Below are 17,464 nucleotides of genomic sequence, written 5' to 3'. Positions count from 1 at the left end.
CTAACGAATGCACTAGCTGGAGCGATTGTTGCTGGAGCCTCATCCAACCCTTAGCATTCCAGTGCCGTTCGGACCACTGGCTTAACCGTGGCTGGGGAAGCTTCTGAGTCTGCCCTAGACCCACTCCCTACATGCTGGGAGCCGTCGTCAGAAGCCTGGGTAGAAGCCTCATCCTCGTCCTGTCCCGGCCTGTCTTCATAGAACTGGCTACAGGAAGCCCCCGTAGACAGGGCATCTCCGTCCCACACTTAGCCTAGCGTTATGTGAGCCGAGCTCACCGGCGAAAACACCAGTATGCAGCGTTCATAAAATAGCCGTGCGTGACTAATCGCAGCCCTTGGAGGACGATGGATGAGTATTTGATCGTGAGAAAACATTGTTTTACCGCGAGTGAGTTTTCAAAAGAATGAATGAATGCGGGCGCGCGTGTGTGTATGTGTAAAATAATTAATGAAAGTGGGCACGCTTGTGTGCATCCATCTGTTTAAACACACGCAAACTAAACAAGTAACGCATAATACAGTCCATAGCAATATATATTAACGGGGGGACACATGCATATTAGGAACACAAGTCGATAAGGATAATGCATATAGTACTGATAAGAAACGATGTTTGTTAATGTATTGCGTATATCATTAAATAGAACCACAGTACCGCATATCATGTGTGTTAAGTTTTCTTTGCCGAAATTTATTTGAGGACTCTTGAGGGTGTTTCTGAAGTTGTGGAAGAAAACACTATTCCATGTGTGAATTAGGCCATATTATTTGGCCATGAACGGAGCCATTTGAAGTTTGAAATTCATGGAGTCATGCATCTGTCTCATCGGAGACTGCAAACACGCTGTCAAAATATCAACTCGTCGGATTCAAATGTGCTCATGGCTCTTACAGGGGATGGGAGATGGCACTCTCATTGGTTTATTGCACGTTACGCCCAAACCACACCTACTGCTAATTAGGCTACTTCAGACCAACTCTTTTTAGATTTGCGCCAGGCGCTAGAGTCATTTATGGGCCGGTAAAATAGCAACATCGCCATAGAACCGCCCACAAAGCTACTTCCGCTTGGCGCTTCTCACTTGCGTTTCAGACCGTTAAAATAGGGCCCTCAGTCTTTTTGATGGGTCTTTGTTATGTGTTCTGCTTTTCAACTGTTCATATGCTTCCAGGAGGGACAGCCTTAATCACGGTTTATGTTTTATATTCTGTTATGGTCACATATCATTTGGTTCCCCATTCTTTGACAAGCTGGCCAACTTTGGAGAGCAGGTGGCTTATGTTTCAGTGTAGCCAAATGGACAAATACAAATAGGTTTAATGGTTGAAGAGAACAAGCCTTCCTCTCCATCTCCATCTCTCTCTCTGAATTTGTGAATTATTTGTGTTTCTCCACTGAGAGAGAAGCTGCTGCGCTGAGCAGGAGATGGGAGATTTCATCTGAAGACAGAGCCCCTCTCTCTCGCTCCCTTCTTTCCCTCACACTCACCCATAAAAACACACTCTTCCTCTCAAAAAATAGAAACCAAATGTTTGTCTTGAAGTTTTTCCCGCGATGCAAGTGGCACGTCGTTTGTTTTGATTGGTCTGGAATGTCTCTCGCTCCAGCCAGCCATCTTTGGCGGAGGCGCAGAAGAACGTTTTTTCTTCTTCCCATTTCTTTCCCATTTCTTTCTTTTTTTTTTCTTTCAGTTCAGTCTTTTCAGTTTATTTATTTTTCCTCTTTGCCCTCACTTGCATTGTTGGTCACACCACAATGCTATTTATATGGCTGAGCCAGAAATGCCTGGGCCCTGTTTTTTTCTCTTCTTCTCACAAGTGCTGCTCTCCCAGTCAATGGTCCGGGATCAAACGATGGCTTAGAGTTCATTCTCTTTAGCTGCAGCCAACGCTAGCCTGCGAATGCTAGCCTCTCATCTCCCCCCCAGCTCCCCCCGTAGCAGGGAATGAGCGTAGCGTCTGCTGGAGCTCTAAATTAGCCGAGCGGCTGCATTTGTTTGTCGCCTACAGGGGGGGAGAGGCAGACAGACATAGCTTAGGAATGTAATGAGCCCTTCCTTTGCCCACAGGAATGGACCCCAAGCGCAGAGATTAAATAGAGGCGCGTTATTGGAAACACTGGCGAATTGTGTTTGATGCAAGACGCAGAACAAGAGATTACCCTTGTACTACGGGAGTAATCCAATTTATAAGAATGTTTTCCCAAGTCGCTTTGTGCGCAGTACAACTTTTGTAGTGACGTCATTTTAGCAGACGCTTTCATCAAAAAAACGTACAGTTCATGTTTATTTTGTCCCCTATGTGACAGAAGGAGGGAGGGAATTATGCCCAAGGATACCCACATGTAGAACGTGGTCTTGGGGGGTCTCACCCCAAAGCTTTCAGCTGGAAGTCAAACACCCGTACCACTATCCTGCCTCGCTTCGTAGAAGGCAAAAACGAACTAACCTCCAGCTATCCAGATCTCTCTTAAGAGGGTTTTGTTCGAAGAGTGGGTGGGCAGAGTGGAGGCTGTTTATAATGTTATCTAGATCTGTCTCTTTGCCAGTAGCCTATTCACCATTGTGTGAGTGTGACACCAAATACACAAAGTCCATTGCGGGGCTGTTGTCCTGTACTGTCCTGTGTGCAGGCAAAGCTTGTGTCCTGAAGTGCCTGCTGGACATCCACCGAGTGTTCCGGCAGAACGACCCCGCCTACATCCTCAACGACCTGTACATCACAGACTACTGCATCTGGATCCAGAGAGTCAAGTGAGTTCCAATCACACGCACGCACACGCACACTTACCAGTACTAGGGATGTGAATAACTCAACATTTTCATGGTCGAATAATCAGTTGGTGGTGTGAAAGTATGAATCGATTATTCGATGTGTGCCGACATTCACAAAGGCAGCCATGGAAGATCGGCAAGATATCACTTAATATCTTAAACGCAAATAAACAACTACCTGCTTCCTTATCAGAAAACACGGTTATATGCTTTAGACTCTATAGTATCTGTGGTACAAGGGCTGGGACGAATTTCAAATTATAAATATGTACACTTTATGTTGATAGTATAGACCGTCGCGCATCCCATTGAAACGAATGGCGCGGTGATTCGGTTTTCAAAACGAAAGCTGGCAAATTGTGAAAAATGAATTAAACTGTAATCAGACAACGCGGTTATATGCTATAGACTATAGAGTATCTGTTGTATAAAGGCTGGGATGAATTTCGAATTATAAATATGTACAATGCATAACGTTAGCTCTCTGGTGCATAGCTGAGCGGACTAGAATACCTCCCGTTGCCAAGTCGTAGCGTCGTCAAACTTTTCCTTTTAATACCCCAGGGGAATACATGAAAGCCTCGACATGTTTCGATTGGTAGTGATTTTCACCTCTTGAAATTGATTTATTTTCATATTGAAAGAAACAACACATGGCAGCAATGGGAAAACGCCATCTCTCTTTCGGATGTTTAGAACTGAGAATCTGGTTGCCAGGACAATGTGACGTTTTCACTTTAGTACTCTATTGTTCCAGGTATTAGTCAAACCCTCAGGCGTTACAAGGGAATCAAAGTTACGGCTTGTGAAAAACTTTGTATTTAAATGGGAAAAAATGCTAACGGTCCAAATGTTAAAATCGATTTTGACCCTCGGGAACGAATAATTGAATATTCTGACCCATACCTAACACGTACATGCACACACACACACACACACACACACACACACACACACACACACACACACACACACACACACACACACACACACACACACACTACAGAAGGGCATACACACAAACAAACATTTGAGACTTCATCCTTGGAGCAGTACCTGCATGGTGGAAAAGTAAAGTACAGTTTCAGCTCCCATGATGCCATAGTGCCCCAGAGGACTGGATTAGATGAACCATTTGTTACACAGCAGGTAGCTCAAAGGATCATGGCCATCTCACTCTCTATCCCTCTCTCCCTCTGTATTTCTCAGTCTCTTTCCTGTATCTCTCTCTCTATACATCTCTCTGGACCTCTGTATCTCTCCATCTCTTGATAACTATCTCTCTGTGTCGCTATCGCCTCCCCCTCTTTTCTTCTCTGTCTGTTTCTCCCCCACCCCCAAACACTAACACACACACACACACAAGGGTTCCAATGTGTGATGTGAGGGGGATGAAATGGCCGTCGCCGCCCTCTCTGCAGAGATGAAAGGCACAGGGTTGTCCATGGAGGATGGATGGGGCAGAAGGGGAAGAGGGGGGAATGATATGCCTCACAGCCTTTTGTCCTGGCGACGGTGAATTGATTTATCATTCGTCCATTATTCAGAACTTCAAACAACCGCTGGTTGAAGTTAGAAGTGCGTTTGGACGTGAGATGAGGGTGTGCGGTGACGACGGGACCAAATGATGAGATACAGCCCACAAAGATGACTTCATGGTTTCCTCCCCTGCCTCCTCCTTTTGCTTTTTGCTCTGCTATTCTCCGTCTCCGCTGCAGCCAGACTCTACTGATCAAATAATTCACAACATCTCTGCACTCACACACTCCCGGGCTGGTTTGAGGGGGGGGGCTCAATATGCCTGGTCAGCACAGTATCCCTCCCAAACGATGTTAGAACCACCTCTCTCGCTCCCTCGATTGTTCTCTCGCTCTCTCTCTGTCTCTATGTGTCTCTGTCTGTCTGTCTGTCTGTCTGTGTTTCTCTCTCTCTGTATCTCTCTCCAACTCTGTTTCTTAATCTCTCTGTTTCTCTCTCTGTTTCTTTCTCCTTTTTTCTATCTTCTGTCTCTCGTGTCTGTCTGTCTCTGTTTCTCTCTCTGTATCTGTCTCTCCCTGGTGCATGCTTAAGAATTACTAGGACATTCCAACTGCAAGGCTCTGAGCACATTACTCAGAGTGTGTGTGTGTGTGTGTGTGTGTGTGTGTGTGTGTGTGTGTGTGTGTGTGCGTGCGTGTATTTCTTCTGTGCTTTTGGCCTCGGCTCGGGTTTAGTGGTACGCTCGTTTTGGAGAAAAGCCCAGTTTGAAAAATGTGTGTCTGATGTTGTAGGCTCGACGCCCAGATGCAGACACGATAAAAGGTCTACAGGGACTTGAAGACGCACACACACTCTCCCCCACACACACACACACACACACACACACACACACACACACACAAATGCACACACAATCTTACACACACACACACCCACATGCGCGCACACAGACAAATACTTTCACACACACACATCCACTTACAAATAGACAAACACACACACACAAGCACACACACACACACACACACACAAACACTACCACAGTCCAAACCAACTTCCTTCTCGTTTCCTCGAGTTAGGTACTTTTTTTCCCCCGCCCACGAAAACTCACGAATCACTGAATCATCCTTGTACAAATATAGAGCTGCTAAGGACATTTTAATTATTGTCGCCACTGCAATTAATCATTGCAACTGCAAATGAATCATCATCATTGACTGGCATCAGGAGACGTGTGTTTTAGCTAAATGATTTACAGGCTGTGTGTGTTTACCTTTGCATGTGTGTTTCTCCTTGCATACGCTCATATGTTGCGTGCGTATGTTTGTGTGTGCGCTTTTGCGTTTGGGTTTGCATTTGCACGTGCATGCTTATGTGCATGTGCGTGTGCGTGCATTTATTTTCGGCGGGGCTTGTGGTGGTAGGGCGGTGGGGTTGGCGTGGGGGAGGGGAGAAAAGGGGTTCATCTGAGGGTGAATGCCTCCTCCTCGGCCTCCCCTAGCAAACTGCTCTCCTCACCCATCCCCCCCCAACCCCCCAACATTCCACCCCCACTTCGGTACAGTGGATCCCAATGTCAGCTTGACCTAACATGCCCCCCACCCCTCCTGGCCATCAATCATTAAGTGGATTAGCCCACGCGCGCGTCGCCCGTAAGCAAACACTAGCCCTCTGCGGTGTGCCGTCCTCAGCCCTCAGCGGGGGGCGACGCCACCCAGTCGGGTGAGGGATGGAAAAAGAGGAAGTGAAGAAGTGCGAAGGCATATCGAGATGGAGGGCTTCTGCCGGGGCCGTCCTTTGGGGAGCGCGGCGGAGCGCTGTGCACATTCCTCTGCATCGTGCCGACAACAGAGCTGACGCGGGCCCAAGAGAAAACCCTTGCAGGCCTCTCCACGCTGAGAGTTACCTCGCTTTATGACTTGTGAAGTGGGTGTGTATTTGTGTTCGGCATTTGCATGTCTGCACGTTTTTGTGTGCGGATGCCTCTGCATAGGATTTCGAACGTGCATGTGCGTTTGCAAATGCTATTCTGGAAGTTTGTGTGTGTGTGTGTGTGTGTGCGTGTGTGTGTGTGTGTGTTTCTATGGCCGCGTGTGCTCGCGAGCGTGCGTGCGAGGGTGCGTGCGATGCGCGGCAGGAAGTCAGGCCTGTGTCTGCGAAGAGTCGGAGTCTGCGGGGGAGAAGCGGCGGTCGATGTGCAGACACGCGCGCCGGGCTCGGCTGCCGTGCGTGCGGTTTGTTGTGGCAGCTGCGCTTTGTCGCCGCCACAGCTCTGATGACAGATCGCACAGACAGTGTGTTCCTGCTTCCCACCAGAGGAGTCGTCACCAGAAGCTGTGAAATGAGATGTAATCTACACCCTCCCCCTCTCCCCTCCCCCTTTTCCCACATGCTGAGATGTTGTACCCTCCCCTAAACCCCCCCCCCCTACTACACACACACACACACACACACACACACACACACACACACACACACACACACACACACACACAAATGAGGTAGTCCTCCAACTCTCCCCCCCGTCCATTATCCTCTACCCATCACCCCCCTAAACTCATAAACACACACACATGCTGTAATCTTCTATTTTAACATCCCTCCACTCCTCTTGCCCTGACACACACACACACACACACAGTCCCCCTGCCCCCCAATTGCTCATATCTCTCAGAGTCCCCAACGGGACAGGCAGGCAGCAGTGATCAGCAGGCTATGATGGACACGCCGGTTAATAGGGGTTAGCGCTGCAGTGTGTCGGGGAGGAGGAGAGGTGATTAATGTGTCTCTCTCTCTCTCTCTGTCTCTCTCTCTCTCTCTCTCTCTCTCTCTCTCTCTCTGTCTCTCTCCGTCTCTCTGTCTGTCTGTCTGTCTGTCTGACTCTGTCTCTGTCTGTCTGTCTGTCTGTCTGTCTGTCTCTCTGTCTGTCTCTCTCTCTCTCTCTCTCTCTCTCTCCCTCTCTCTCTCTGGCTCTCTGGCTCTCTCTCTCTCTCCTTCTCTCTCTCACAAGCCTTTTCTTTCTTCTCCCTCAAAAGTTTCCCTTGTTGCTGAGACATCGCTCTCAGATTTATGGCGCAGTAAAAACCTGGCCGTGATTTAGACCACAGGGCAGGCCCTCTTTTTTTCTGCCGCTCACAGACACACGCGCACACACACTTCATGTCGACACACACACACATACGCACACTCACATTGATACATGCAGACTCACTCATACACGCATCCAACACACCTGCTGACACACAAACACTTAGCGACACACATTAATCCACCCGCACACAGAAAGGTGATCCCAGGTCTGGGGAATAAGGGTGTAATCTCTGCCCATCTCGCAGCGCTTCATATTATCTCAGATAACAACTTGTTTTGTTCCTAAAGCCGGGGGTTTGCTTCGGCGGCCAGCGTTCCAAAACTCACGGAAAAAAACGTTCCTTTGTGGAAACTGTGTCAGCTTCCCCTTGCCCACCCCCTAGAAACCTCTTCCTTCAGACACACACACAGACTCAGACTCACACACTCACCCTTCTTCCAACTCCCAATTATCTCTGGATTGTTAGCTGAAGGGATGTTGTTCCAATTGAAGCGGCCATTAGCCTCACCGTGTGTGAGTGTTGCGTTTGTTTTCTTTTAGGTATGGAGGAGGGGTGGGGGGGGGTACCTTGGATGCCAAAAGCCCCCGCAGACTTTCTGGACTTGGAAATAAAGTCTTTGTGTTGCCCCTTCTCAAAAAGTCTGTCTGACTTTCTGTCTGTCTGTCTATGTGTGTGTCTCTCGCTCTCACTCACTCAGTCACTCACTCACTCACTCACTCACTCACTCACTCACTCACTCACTCACTCACTCACTCACTCACTCACTCACTCACTCACTCACTCACTCACTAAGTGTATGTCTCTTTCTCTCTCTCTCTCTCTCTCTCTCTCTGTTGGACGAGGTCCAGTGTAAATCCATGGCAGCCGGCCGCAGACAAAGCCTCCACCACAGAACAGCGGTGTTGTGTTACCGTGGCGATGGTGTAAATCTCCAGAGCTGGATTCACCTTTTCTTTTTTTATTCAGTAAGGGGGGGAGGGGACGCGATCAGCCAGCCAGCTGCCCCCCCCCCCCCCCACCTCTCCTCTCCTCGGCCTCCTCATCATTCATTTAGTCATTTAGCTTTGGAACAGAGAAAAAGCTTTGCTCAAGGGCATCGCTGGGTGAGATGGAAGGCGAACTGTAACCATTGTAGTTGTTGCAGCACAACCAAAAACAAAAGAGTGTGCTCGCTGTGGCGCGCTTTTGTTCTCAGATCACCGCCATGAGAATAGAGGGGAATCAAAGGAGAAGCCAAACTGGGTGAACTGTGATCGCTGGTGGAGGAGATCAATGGCTGTTACCGTTCACTAGCACAAGAAGTACAAGTGGAGTCAAAACAGCAAGGAGAAGAAACACTGTGCAGCACCCAAAAAAGACATTGAACCAAAGGAATCCCTGCAACATAAATAAAGAGCGTTTCTCCCTCCTTCAGACAAACTCCTCTTCTTCCCTTCAAAGTACAAAAGAGCCTTTGGGTTTCCATGGTATTTTAATTGCATTCTCTTCGCAGTTCTGAAAGAGTGTGTGTGTGTGTGTGTGTGTGTGTGTGTGTGTGTGTGTGTGTGTGTGTGTGTGTGTGTGTGTGTGTGTGTGTGTGTGTGTGTGTGTGTGTGTGTGTGTGTGTGTGTGTGTGTGTGTGTGTGTGTGTGCGTGCCTAAGAGAACCTCTCCGGGGGTCACAGAGGGTCAAACAGGGTCAGTGTGTCAGCTAAGCCCTCCAGGATTGGACGCCTTGGAAATGCACTTGTGCTGCTGTCACTTCGTATTAGCACCCATAGGCGTCACCCTGGCTGCTCCAAGCCGCCGGGTCTCCTCCGCCCTGCGGCGGGGAGGCAAGAGGCACTCATTTTCTCCGTGAGCGCGCCTCACGCAAAAGGTTAGGCTCACGTCTTACTTACAAAACAAACTTGTTTGGGGGGTTTTGTGCCTGCTTGTTTTCTGTGTGTGTTTGTGTGTTTGGGGCTTTCAATAGAAATTGAATTGATGTTTTAAGTGCTGTACCTTGGGCTATGGTTTAGTATTTTATGTTTTGTGAGGCGTATGCGGGCGCGTCTGTGTGTGTGTGTGTGTGTGTGTGTGTGTGTGTGTGTGTGTGTGCGTGTGCGCCTGCCTGCCTGCCTGCCTGCCTGCGTGCGTGCTTGCGTAAATACATGCATTTGTGTGTGCGTGCTTGCTTCGGTGCGTGCGTGCCTCTGTGCGTGCCTGGTAGGGCTCGGGGGAGCCGCTGCCCAGCTAATGCAGGATGACTTTGTGCATGTGGCCAGCTGCAGCTGGCGCGTCGTCGCAGGAGGACCCTGCTTGATGGCGGACATCTGGCCAGGCTCTGTGATGTGTATATGCAGCCCTGTGTTGCGTTACAGCCAGCAGACATGCGTTTAGGAGCTCCACAGGGCTTCCTCTGAGCCGATACGAGTACTAGTCTGCTAAGTCATGCGAAAAGGAGGAAAGTACTGCGAGTGTCTCTTTGCTGATGGGAATAAGTACTGCTCATGCAGCTTGTTCAGCTTGTGAAGATTCAACTAGTCTAATAAGTTCTCTGACTTTCCTCTAGCTAATGGGTATAAGTATTACGGATTTCCCCTACCCCTGATGCTATGCTCGCCATTAGCTGTGTTGGTCGACTGACATGCATGTATATGATTGGTCGGTTGGTTGGTTGGTTCGTCTGAATGTGTTGGAATGAGCCGGTGAACCGGTGGACTTTGGTGAAGGTCGGCCGGCTGTTTGTAATGTCTAACAGGTTTCAAAGGGACGAGCACTGCAGTGTAAAGAGCGACCGGGGCAGCGCTTTTATGGCGGACCTTATGCAAACCCAGCGGCGGTGGGGAAGGGACAGCAGGCAGCATGCATCACCAATAAAACCTCCACCCTCGAGCTCGACTCATCTCCAGGTCGCCTTTCATTGTCTTTCATTGGTTTACACGTGCAAATGTGTACACATGTTGTCTGTACATGTTAGCCAGATATGTTGTCATAACAAATGGCAAGGTCTGCATTGTTGGTCTCCGCAAAACACTTCTCCAGCGATTTGTTTCTGGTGCGGTAACCAGAAGAAGTACCCCAAAAATCCCTATATTTTCTCCTGGCTTCTTCCAATCAGCTGAGCCTGCGTGTGGACCCTCTGATCAGTCTCACGTCAGAGTCTCTCTGCGACGCGCGACGGCCATCTTCTGACAGTCGATGCGCTCCGTCGCGGACGGGCTGTCTCTGCCGCTGACGGCGTCCATGCACTTCAGCGTGTGAATAATGCAGCATCTCTCCTCCCAAGCTTTCACTCAGGGAAATCCGGGCTTCTGTTACACAGACGTGTACACGTGAAGCCCGGGCTTTATCAGAGGTGTTTGAAAACCCCCAGAATGGGATTTGCTCACGTCAGGGTGTAATCCATCCGTGTGCATCGCTTGCTTTGACTGTGTGTGTGTGTGTGTGTGTGTGAACACACACAGAACCAGATGCTCGCAAACGCAAACACACACACACACGCGCACACACAGGGATGTAGTTCTCACTCTTACACAAAGAGCCCAGCAGATGGAAATGTCTGTCTCACTCCGAAGTTTGTCTTTCTCTTTTTTTCCCGATGCGTCCACTCCTCGGTTTAATGAAGTGGAGAGGCGGCGGCGGCGGCGGCGGTAATGACGGGTTTGGTACACAACCCTCTCCTCAGCCGCTCCTCTGTTCTAAAGGGAATTCTATTCACCGTGAAGCCCCCCCCCCCCTCCCCCTCCCAACACACACACCCATCCCCCTACGGTGAGAGGGGAGGGGAGAAAAAACAAGCGCCCCTTTTCAATGCTAACTCAATAATGACTTCCCACGGGGGATGGGGAATAAAGGGGGGCTGCCTTTGAAGTGCCTCTGCAGTAAGGGGGAGTGTATGGGGCTGGGGGGGGGAGGAAGGACGCTCTCACAGGTGGTTTTTACGAGGTTGTGGAGAGGGGAGTGAAGAAGACATTGGCTCATGGAAAAGGATTTTTTAATAATGTAATATTGTTTTATTGTTATTTCCGTCTCTATTAATGTTGTGTCCGTCTCCTCATGGTGTATGTGTGTCGTATCAGGGCAATGTGTGACTCATGTTGCTTAAATAAATACCACAACCTGTATCACCATCTGGGGGGCGGGGGGTGGGCTTAGACTCTCAGGTTGCCCTCAGAACAGTCCGAGACACCGCCGCTCTCTCGCTCTCTCTGTATTCTGTCCGTCTGTCAGTCTGTCCCATAATGAGCCTTTGAGTCCCGGCGGGATCTACGAGTCTGCTCTGCATCCTGGTTCTCTCTCTCCCACCCCTTCCCCGCCTCCTCCCTTTCTCTCTCTCTCTCTCTCTCTCTCTCTCCCTCCCTCTTTCTCTCTCGCTCAACTACTTTCTCCTGGGATAGCCTTCTCTCTCTCTCTCTCTCTCTCTCTCTCTCTCTCTCTCTCTCTCTCTCTCTCTCTCTCTCTCTCTCTCTCTCTCTCTTCCCCCCCCCGCCAGGGGCTCCGGCATCCTGATATAACACAATGATAAGGTCTGTTTACACAGCTCCTCCTGAGATCCTATACAAACACCCCCCCCCCCCCTCCTCCCTCCTGCCCACCACCTTTATAAACACTCCTCTCACAGTCTGGGGGCTCATTAGCGGCTGCCTGGTGATGAAAGGGCAGCGGTGGGCTAATTGGGCCAGGGGGGCACTGTGGGGGGGGGGGGGGGGGGGGTACAAGAACCACAGAATGCACGTACACACACGTCACCGTGACACACACACACACACACACACACACACACACACACACACACCCTTTAATACCTTGTTGAATGGACGTCCCCTTAATACCCCCAACAACGACCCACAGAGGTCAGGGCTCCTAATCACCGTGGCGATTTGAGGAGAGGGGGGGGGGGGACAAAAAGCATCCGCTGGAGGAGCAGGGGGCCCTTGAGGAGCGGGGGGCCCTTCCCCAGCTATGAATAATACGCAGTCGATGGAGGGATGATCGCATTAACCAGCCCCACAAGGGGGGCATTCATCACCCCCCCCCAAACTGCGTGTGTTCCTCTGGAAGTACGCATCGATAAAATCTATACCATGGGTGCGCGGTTTTATCTCTCTCTCTCTCTCTCTCTCTCTCTCTCTCTCTCTCTCTCTCTCTCTCTCTCTCTCTCTCTCTCTCTCTCTCTCTCTCTCTCTTCCCCCCCCCCCCCAGAGGTCTCTGAGGTCCAGCGGTTGCCGAAGCGCTCGGGGCCGTTATCTTATCAGATTCCTGTTCTTCATTTGTACATGTGTTATGTAAATAGATATTTGTATTGACTCGTACACTGCATCCGGGCAACGTCCGCAGCCCCGAGTGGGGGGGTGGATGAGCGGACCACCACTCGCACCGGGCCCGTCCGTATGTGTGTTCTGGCACGTGTACTGGGCACATATTCACAAAACTGGTCGTCAAATAAAGCAGAAGTGGTGGCAGCCGGCTGCAGAAGTCCTCTGCTCCCATTATGGAAACGCTTCAACAAAAGTCCCCCTACTAGCATGTTTGTCTGTTTGAATGTGTGTGTATGTTCGCACGCATTGCCTCTCTATACATGTACAGTACGTCTGTGTGTTTGTGTGCGTGTGCACAAATGTGCATGCAGAATTCTACTTGCATGGGCGTCTGTTGGAATGCATGTGTGTGTGTGTGTGTGTGTGTGTGTGTGTGTGTGTGTGTGTGTGTGTGTGTGTGTGTGTGTGTGTGTGTGTGTGTGTGTGTGTGTGTGTGTGTGTGTGTGAATGTGTGTGTGCGCGCATGCATGCAGGCCTCTATATGCATGTTCATCTTTGTGTGTGTGTGTGTGTGTGTGTGTGTGTGTGTGTGTGTTGGACTGGGCCGTGTGTAATCCTGCTCCGTGTCTTATCGGTCCGCGGAGCGAGCAGCAGGGGAGAGCCAGGCGGCCGTATCTGCTCATCTCCCAGACGTTATTAAACCGCTGCATTACCATATTTCATTGAGAGGCCGCCACCAGCGGAGCGTGCTGGCGCCAGACCCGCCGCCTGCTTAGCATGCAGGGGGGGCAGCCGGGAGCAGAGAGCGGGTGTTTGGGATCAACCCATGTTTATCCCGTGGCGATGTCTTAAGCACGCAGCGCACAGCTCAGTCAATACCCACCACCAGCACCACCACCCTCGCCCTCTCTCTCCACCGCTGTGCTCCTCAACCCGCCCCTCTCGGCTTCCACCAGCGCCCTCCACCACCTCAGTGGAGTCTGGACTTGGCTTTAGCTGTGCTGCCCGGTCGCTTGACACTCATCCGTGGCTCACTTATTAAATGAGTCTCTCTCCCGCCTCTTTCCCTGTTTTCTCTTTCTCCCTCTCTCCCCTTCCCTCTCCGCCGTGCCCTCCTTCTCTCCCTCTCTCTCCCCCTCCGGTCCTCGCCTCCCCCTCTCCCAGGTCCAGGAAGGTGACAGCGCTGGCCGCTTCCTTGCAGAAGACGCCGCTGAGGAAAGGAGACCTGCAGTTGGAGCTGGAGGATCTGGAGCAGGCGGCGATCATGGTCGTGGAGGAGCAGCAGCAGGACGTGGACGAGAAGAAAAAGAAGAAGAAGAAGAAGAGGGAGCAGAGGGGGCATGGAGGAGGTCCGGAGAGCGTCAGCCAATCCAGCGACGAAGACGACGAGGAAAGCAGTAGTAGCAGCAGCAGCAGCAGCAGCAGCAGCAGTAGCAGCAGCAGCAGCAGCAGTGACTCCTCTGAGGAGAGTGAGGTTTGTGTGGCTGAAGGGCAGAGCAACGCTCCCCACAGCGAGGAAGGAGGAGGGGGAGAGGGAGGAGGGAAGAAACCAGCCGAGACCAACCCTGTGGAGCGCCTGCAGCCCTCCCCCTCATCCCCTCCCCCGTCCCCGGCTCCCCTCCCCCTCAGCGCTCCGGCGGAGGGGGAACGTGAGCCCCTCCCGGCCCCGGCTCCCCTCCCCCTCAGCGCTCCGGTGGGGGGGGAACGTGAGCCCCTCCCGGCGAGACGCAGGGTACTGATCGAGGAGCTGGGGGAGCAGGTGGCCACGGCGCTGCACATCTCGGAGCATCCCCGCCGCGTCGAGGTGACCCCCGAGGCCCGGCGCCGTGCCGCGCCAGCCGCCACCGGGAACTTCCTGGAGCTCAGCCCCCGCCGGAACCCGCTGCTCATCGTGGAGACGGCCGGGCCCCTTGACCAGGAGGACTTCATCCTCTAGGGAGGAAGAGGACGAAGCGCCTGACCTCAAACACGCCCAGTGGACGCCTTCCTAAGCCCTAGTGGGGATGGGATACTGGCAGACTGATTCTGGCAGACTGTGGGTTGGATTCTTCCTGGCGGTGCTGAAGTCGATATATCGGACCGTTTCTTCTTTTTTTTTTTACTATTTTGTTGTTGCATGTGGAATCTCTTGTATTTGTCCCACACTTTCACCGTTGCTTTTGTTGAATTCATTAAACTACCAGAAATCACAATAAAACACGATCAGTGAATCATTTAAAATCAAGGTCACTTGCCTCCTTCTGGTGATTGAAGCAAGCCTGAGCTCCACTTGGTTCTTAGTTCCCACAAGAAGCTGGAAGTGATCCTGTCTCCAACGCTGCCAATTACCTGCCAAGGAGATTCACCGAGGTGTAAAAGGTTACAATAACAAGGGGGGCATTTTAGCACTGACTGTTGCTACATGGATCATGTGTTTGAGATTTCACACTTATTTTCAACTAACCAATGCTAGTTGCCTTGGCACGTGCTAGTCGCGTGTTGATGACACTTCAGTCTGCATTTGCATGTCATTGAGCGGCCACCTAAATGATAATGAGCCTGTTGCCTTTTCTTGCTAAATGGTTAAAACACATTTAAATATTGGCACTGCTTTTCAGAGTCATTCATTGGGAACGCTAATAGATAGGTCTTATCATAACCAGTAAATTACAATACATGAGCTTTTTCAGCATACAGCTGAACGCGTATATAGATTTCTTTAGTTATTATTAACAGTTAGCCGAAGATTATACTCCCTGTTTTCTCACTTAAACACAGAAATCAACTTCATTTGTTCCAGTGTTTGTTATATGTGAAATAAAGCAAAAAAAAGACGCTCTCTTCTTCGTAGTTTCCTCTATTTGTCTCTAACTCATGCTCCAATCATTCATCGATCGATACTGCGGATGTTGTGAATGCAACGGAATATATGATGCATCGTTGAGGCAACATTTAAGATGATGGCGATGAGTTCCGCCCGTTCTGCCGGTGTGTCTGCGGTCAAACCAAAACAAACTACAGTGTCAGCGGACTTATCAAGCCTCTTACAAACTACCCTCCGTCATATAGTACCGACCCTTGCAAGCCCACACCCCTTACCCCCCGTTGAGCTACTGATGTCTGAACGACATCGATGTCCGCATCTACATGTAAAGCATCAAGTGTGAATCACCCTCAGCGTCGAATCTGCTGATATACAAATGTGGCAAAAATGCGGAGGACATGTGTCCTTAAAATGATTATGCTTGTTTCAGAACGTAAAGAGAAAATGATTATGCTTGCTTCATTACGTAATAGGTAAACCAAATTGTTATACGTTGTAACATAGGCAACATTTTATTATATTATGCGCTCAGAAATGTGTTAGATTAGTGACCGGGGTGTCCACATTATAGCTATGGGTTTAATTACAAAGAGGTTGAGCGTGCGCAACACGCGCGCAAAATCTCTAGTATAGATAAGACAAACCGTTGATTAACTTCAGAGCACCCTTCTCTTAAACAACTTGAATTCACAAAGACTTAATATTTCTATCTTTCCGAGACATTGCAGCACAACGAGTGTAAAATGTCATCATAATTTCCCAGACTACAACGCTTTCCCGACACCACACGTTTGAGGTCTGCGCCGGCAGAACTTTCTCAGAGGGAAAAATAAACAAACAGCCCCGCTGTGTGTGCTGACAGACGCGAGACGAACGACGAGGGACGAGGGCGAGGACGTGTGTGTTTGTGTTTGTGGGGGGAGGGGAGGGGAGGGAAGAGGGGGGAAGGGGCAGGGATAGGGACGTGCGGGCCTGTGCGCCAGAGTGATTGATTCATCAGACTGGGGAGGGGGAGCGCCCGTCGGCACGGCTCAATATCGCTGTCTGCGTCTCGCGGGCAGACGGAGGGAGAAAGAGAGAAAACCAAAAAACAAACAAGCAAGGAAGCGCATGTCAGGCAGATAGATGAGAGGCGGCGCGCCACGGAGGGGGGAAAGATGGAGCACGGAAAGGGGGGAGGGAGGATGTTTGTTTGAAGGATAAGCTAACTCCGGAGTCAGCCCAAGCAGACAGGAGCAGAGGAATTAGCCGGGGGGGGGGGGGTCTCTTCCGTGTCCTTCAGAACCTCTTCCGTATCGCTGTTATATATTCTTTATTAAATCACCTTCACTAATAATTACTTCCAGAGCTGTCTAGTCAACGCCAAGCAGACCTTTGGGCGATCGGCTGTAATTGATGGGGGAGTGGGGTGTTGGTGGTGGGGGGAGGCGGGGGATTGAAGTGACCCAGATTGTGAGTTGTTCCTCTATCATTCACGAGCAAGTGAACAGTTTGAGGGGAACGCCGGCCGAACCGGTCCGCTGTGTTTAGGCCGGCCTCTCGCTCCTCCCTCCGTGTCAGAGAGGGGGAGGCGGGGACGGAGGGAATGGTGATGGGGAGGATGTGGATTGTTCCGGGGGTGGTCCCCACGGGGGTGTCATGCTACGGAGATGAATGAGCATGATATGAAGCTCCCTCCCCTCCACACACATCATCACCGCCGTCACCGCCATAAGGGCTCCCGGGGGCCTCGATGCTGTTATCCCCGTGACTGAACTGTGTTACTGCGTTGTGGAACGCCGGCCTTGTTCACACACACACCTCTGCTGTGTAGGACACGGGTATGGGGCTATCCGACCCAGCAGGGGGCCCTGTCCTGTCTCCGTGTTGGGGGCTAGGGGGGGAGGAGGGAACCTCTGTATTGATTTAGTGACACCACACTCCCTGGCACTTTTTCATTTTAAAGTGGCCTTCGTAGCATCCCCATTAGCGCTGGCTAGCTCTGCGCTCCGCCGCGGTGGCAGCACCGATCATTGTTCTGTTATGCACGATTAATGCTGCGAGACTCTATTGCTCGCCGCTGATGAATTGGATAAAAGTGTTAATTAATGGTC

The 17,464-nt window shown here is 50.7% G+C and overlaps 1 protein-coding gene across 2 annotated transcripts in view; it reads left to right on the top strand.

Moving 5' to 3' along the window:
• Positions 1 to 15,422, top strand: part of shq1 (SHQ1, H/ACA ribonucleoprotein assembly factor) — a 49,692-nt gene extending 34,270 nt beyond the window's left edge. For both annotated transcript variants that reach the window (XM_056605383.1, XM_056605384.1), the window contains exons 11-12: positions 2,635 to 2,755; positions 13,733 to 15,422. In XM_056605383.1, coding sequence (XP_056461358.1) covers positions 2,635 to 2,755; positions 13,733 to 14,504 — 893 coding nt within the window. In that variant the 3' untranslated portion in view covers positions 14,505 to 15,422. The remainder of the gene's footprint in view (positions 1 to 2,634; positions 2,756 to 13,732) is intronic.
• Positions 15,423 to 17,464: the final 2,042 nt, after the last annotated feature.

The sequence above is a fragment of the Gadus chalcogrammus genome, chromosome 13 (assembly GCF_026213295.1).
Source record: "Gadus chalcogrammus isolate NIFS_2021 chromosome 13, NIFS_Gcha_1.0, whole genome shotgun sequence".
Taxonomy (NCBI): Eukaryota; Metazoa; Chordata; class Actinopteri; order Gadiformes; family Gadidae; genus Gadus; species Gadus chalcogrammus.
This window is presented reverse-complemented; position numbering and strand designations above follow the sequence as displayed.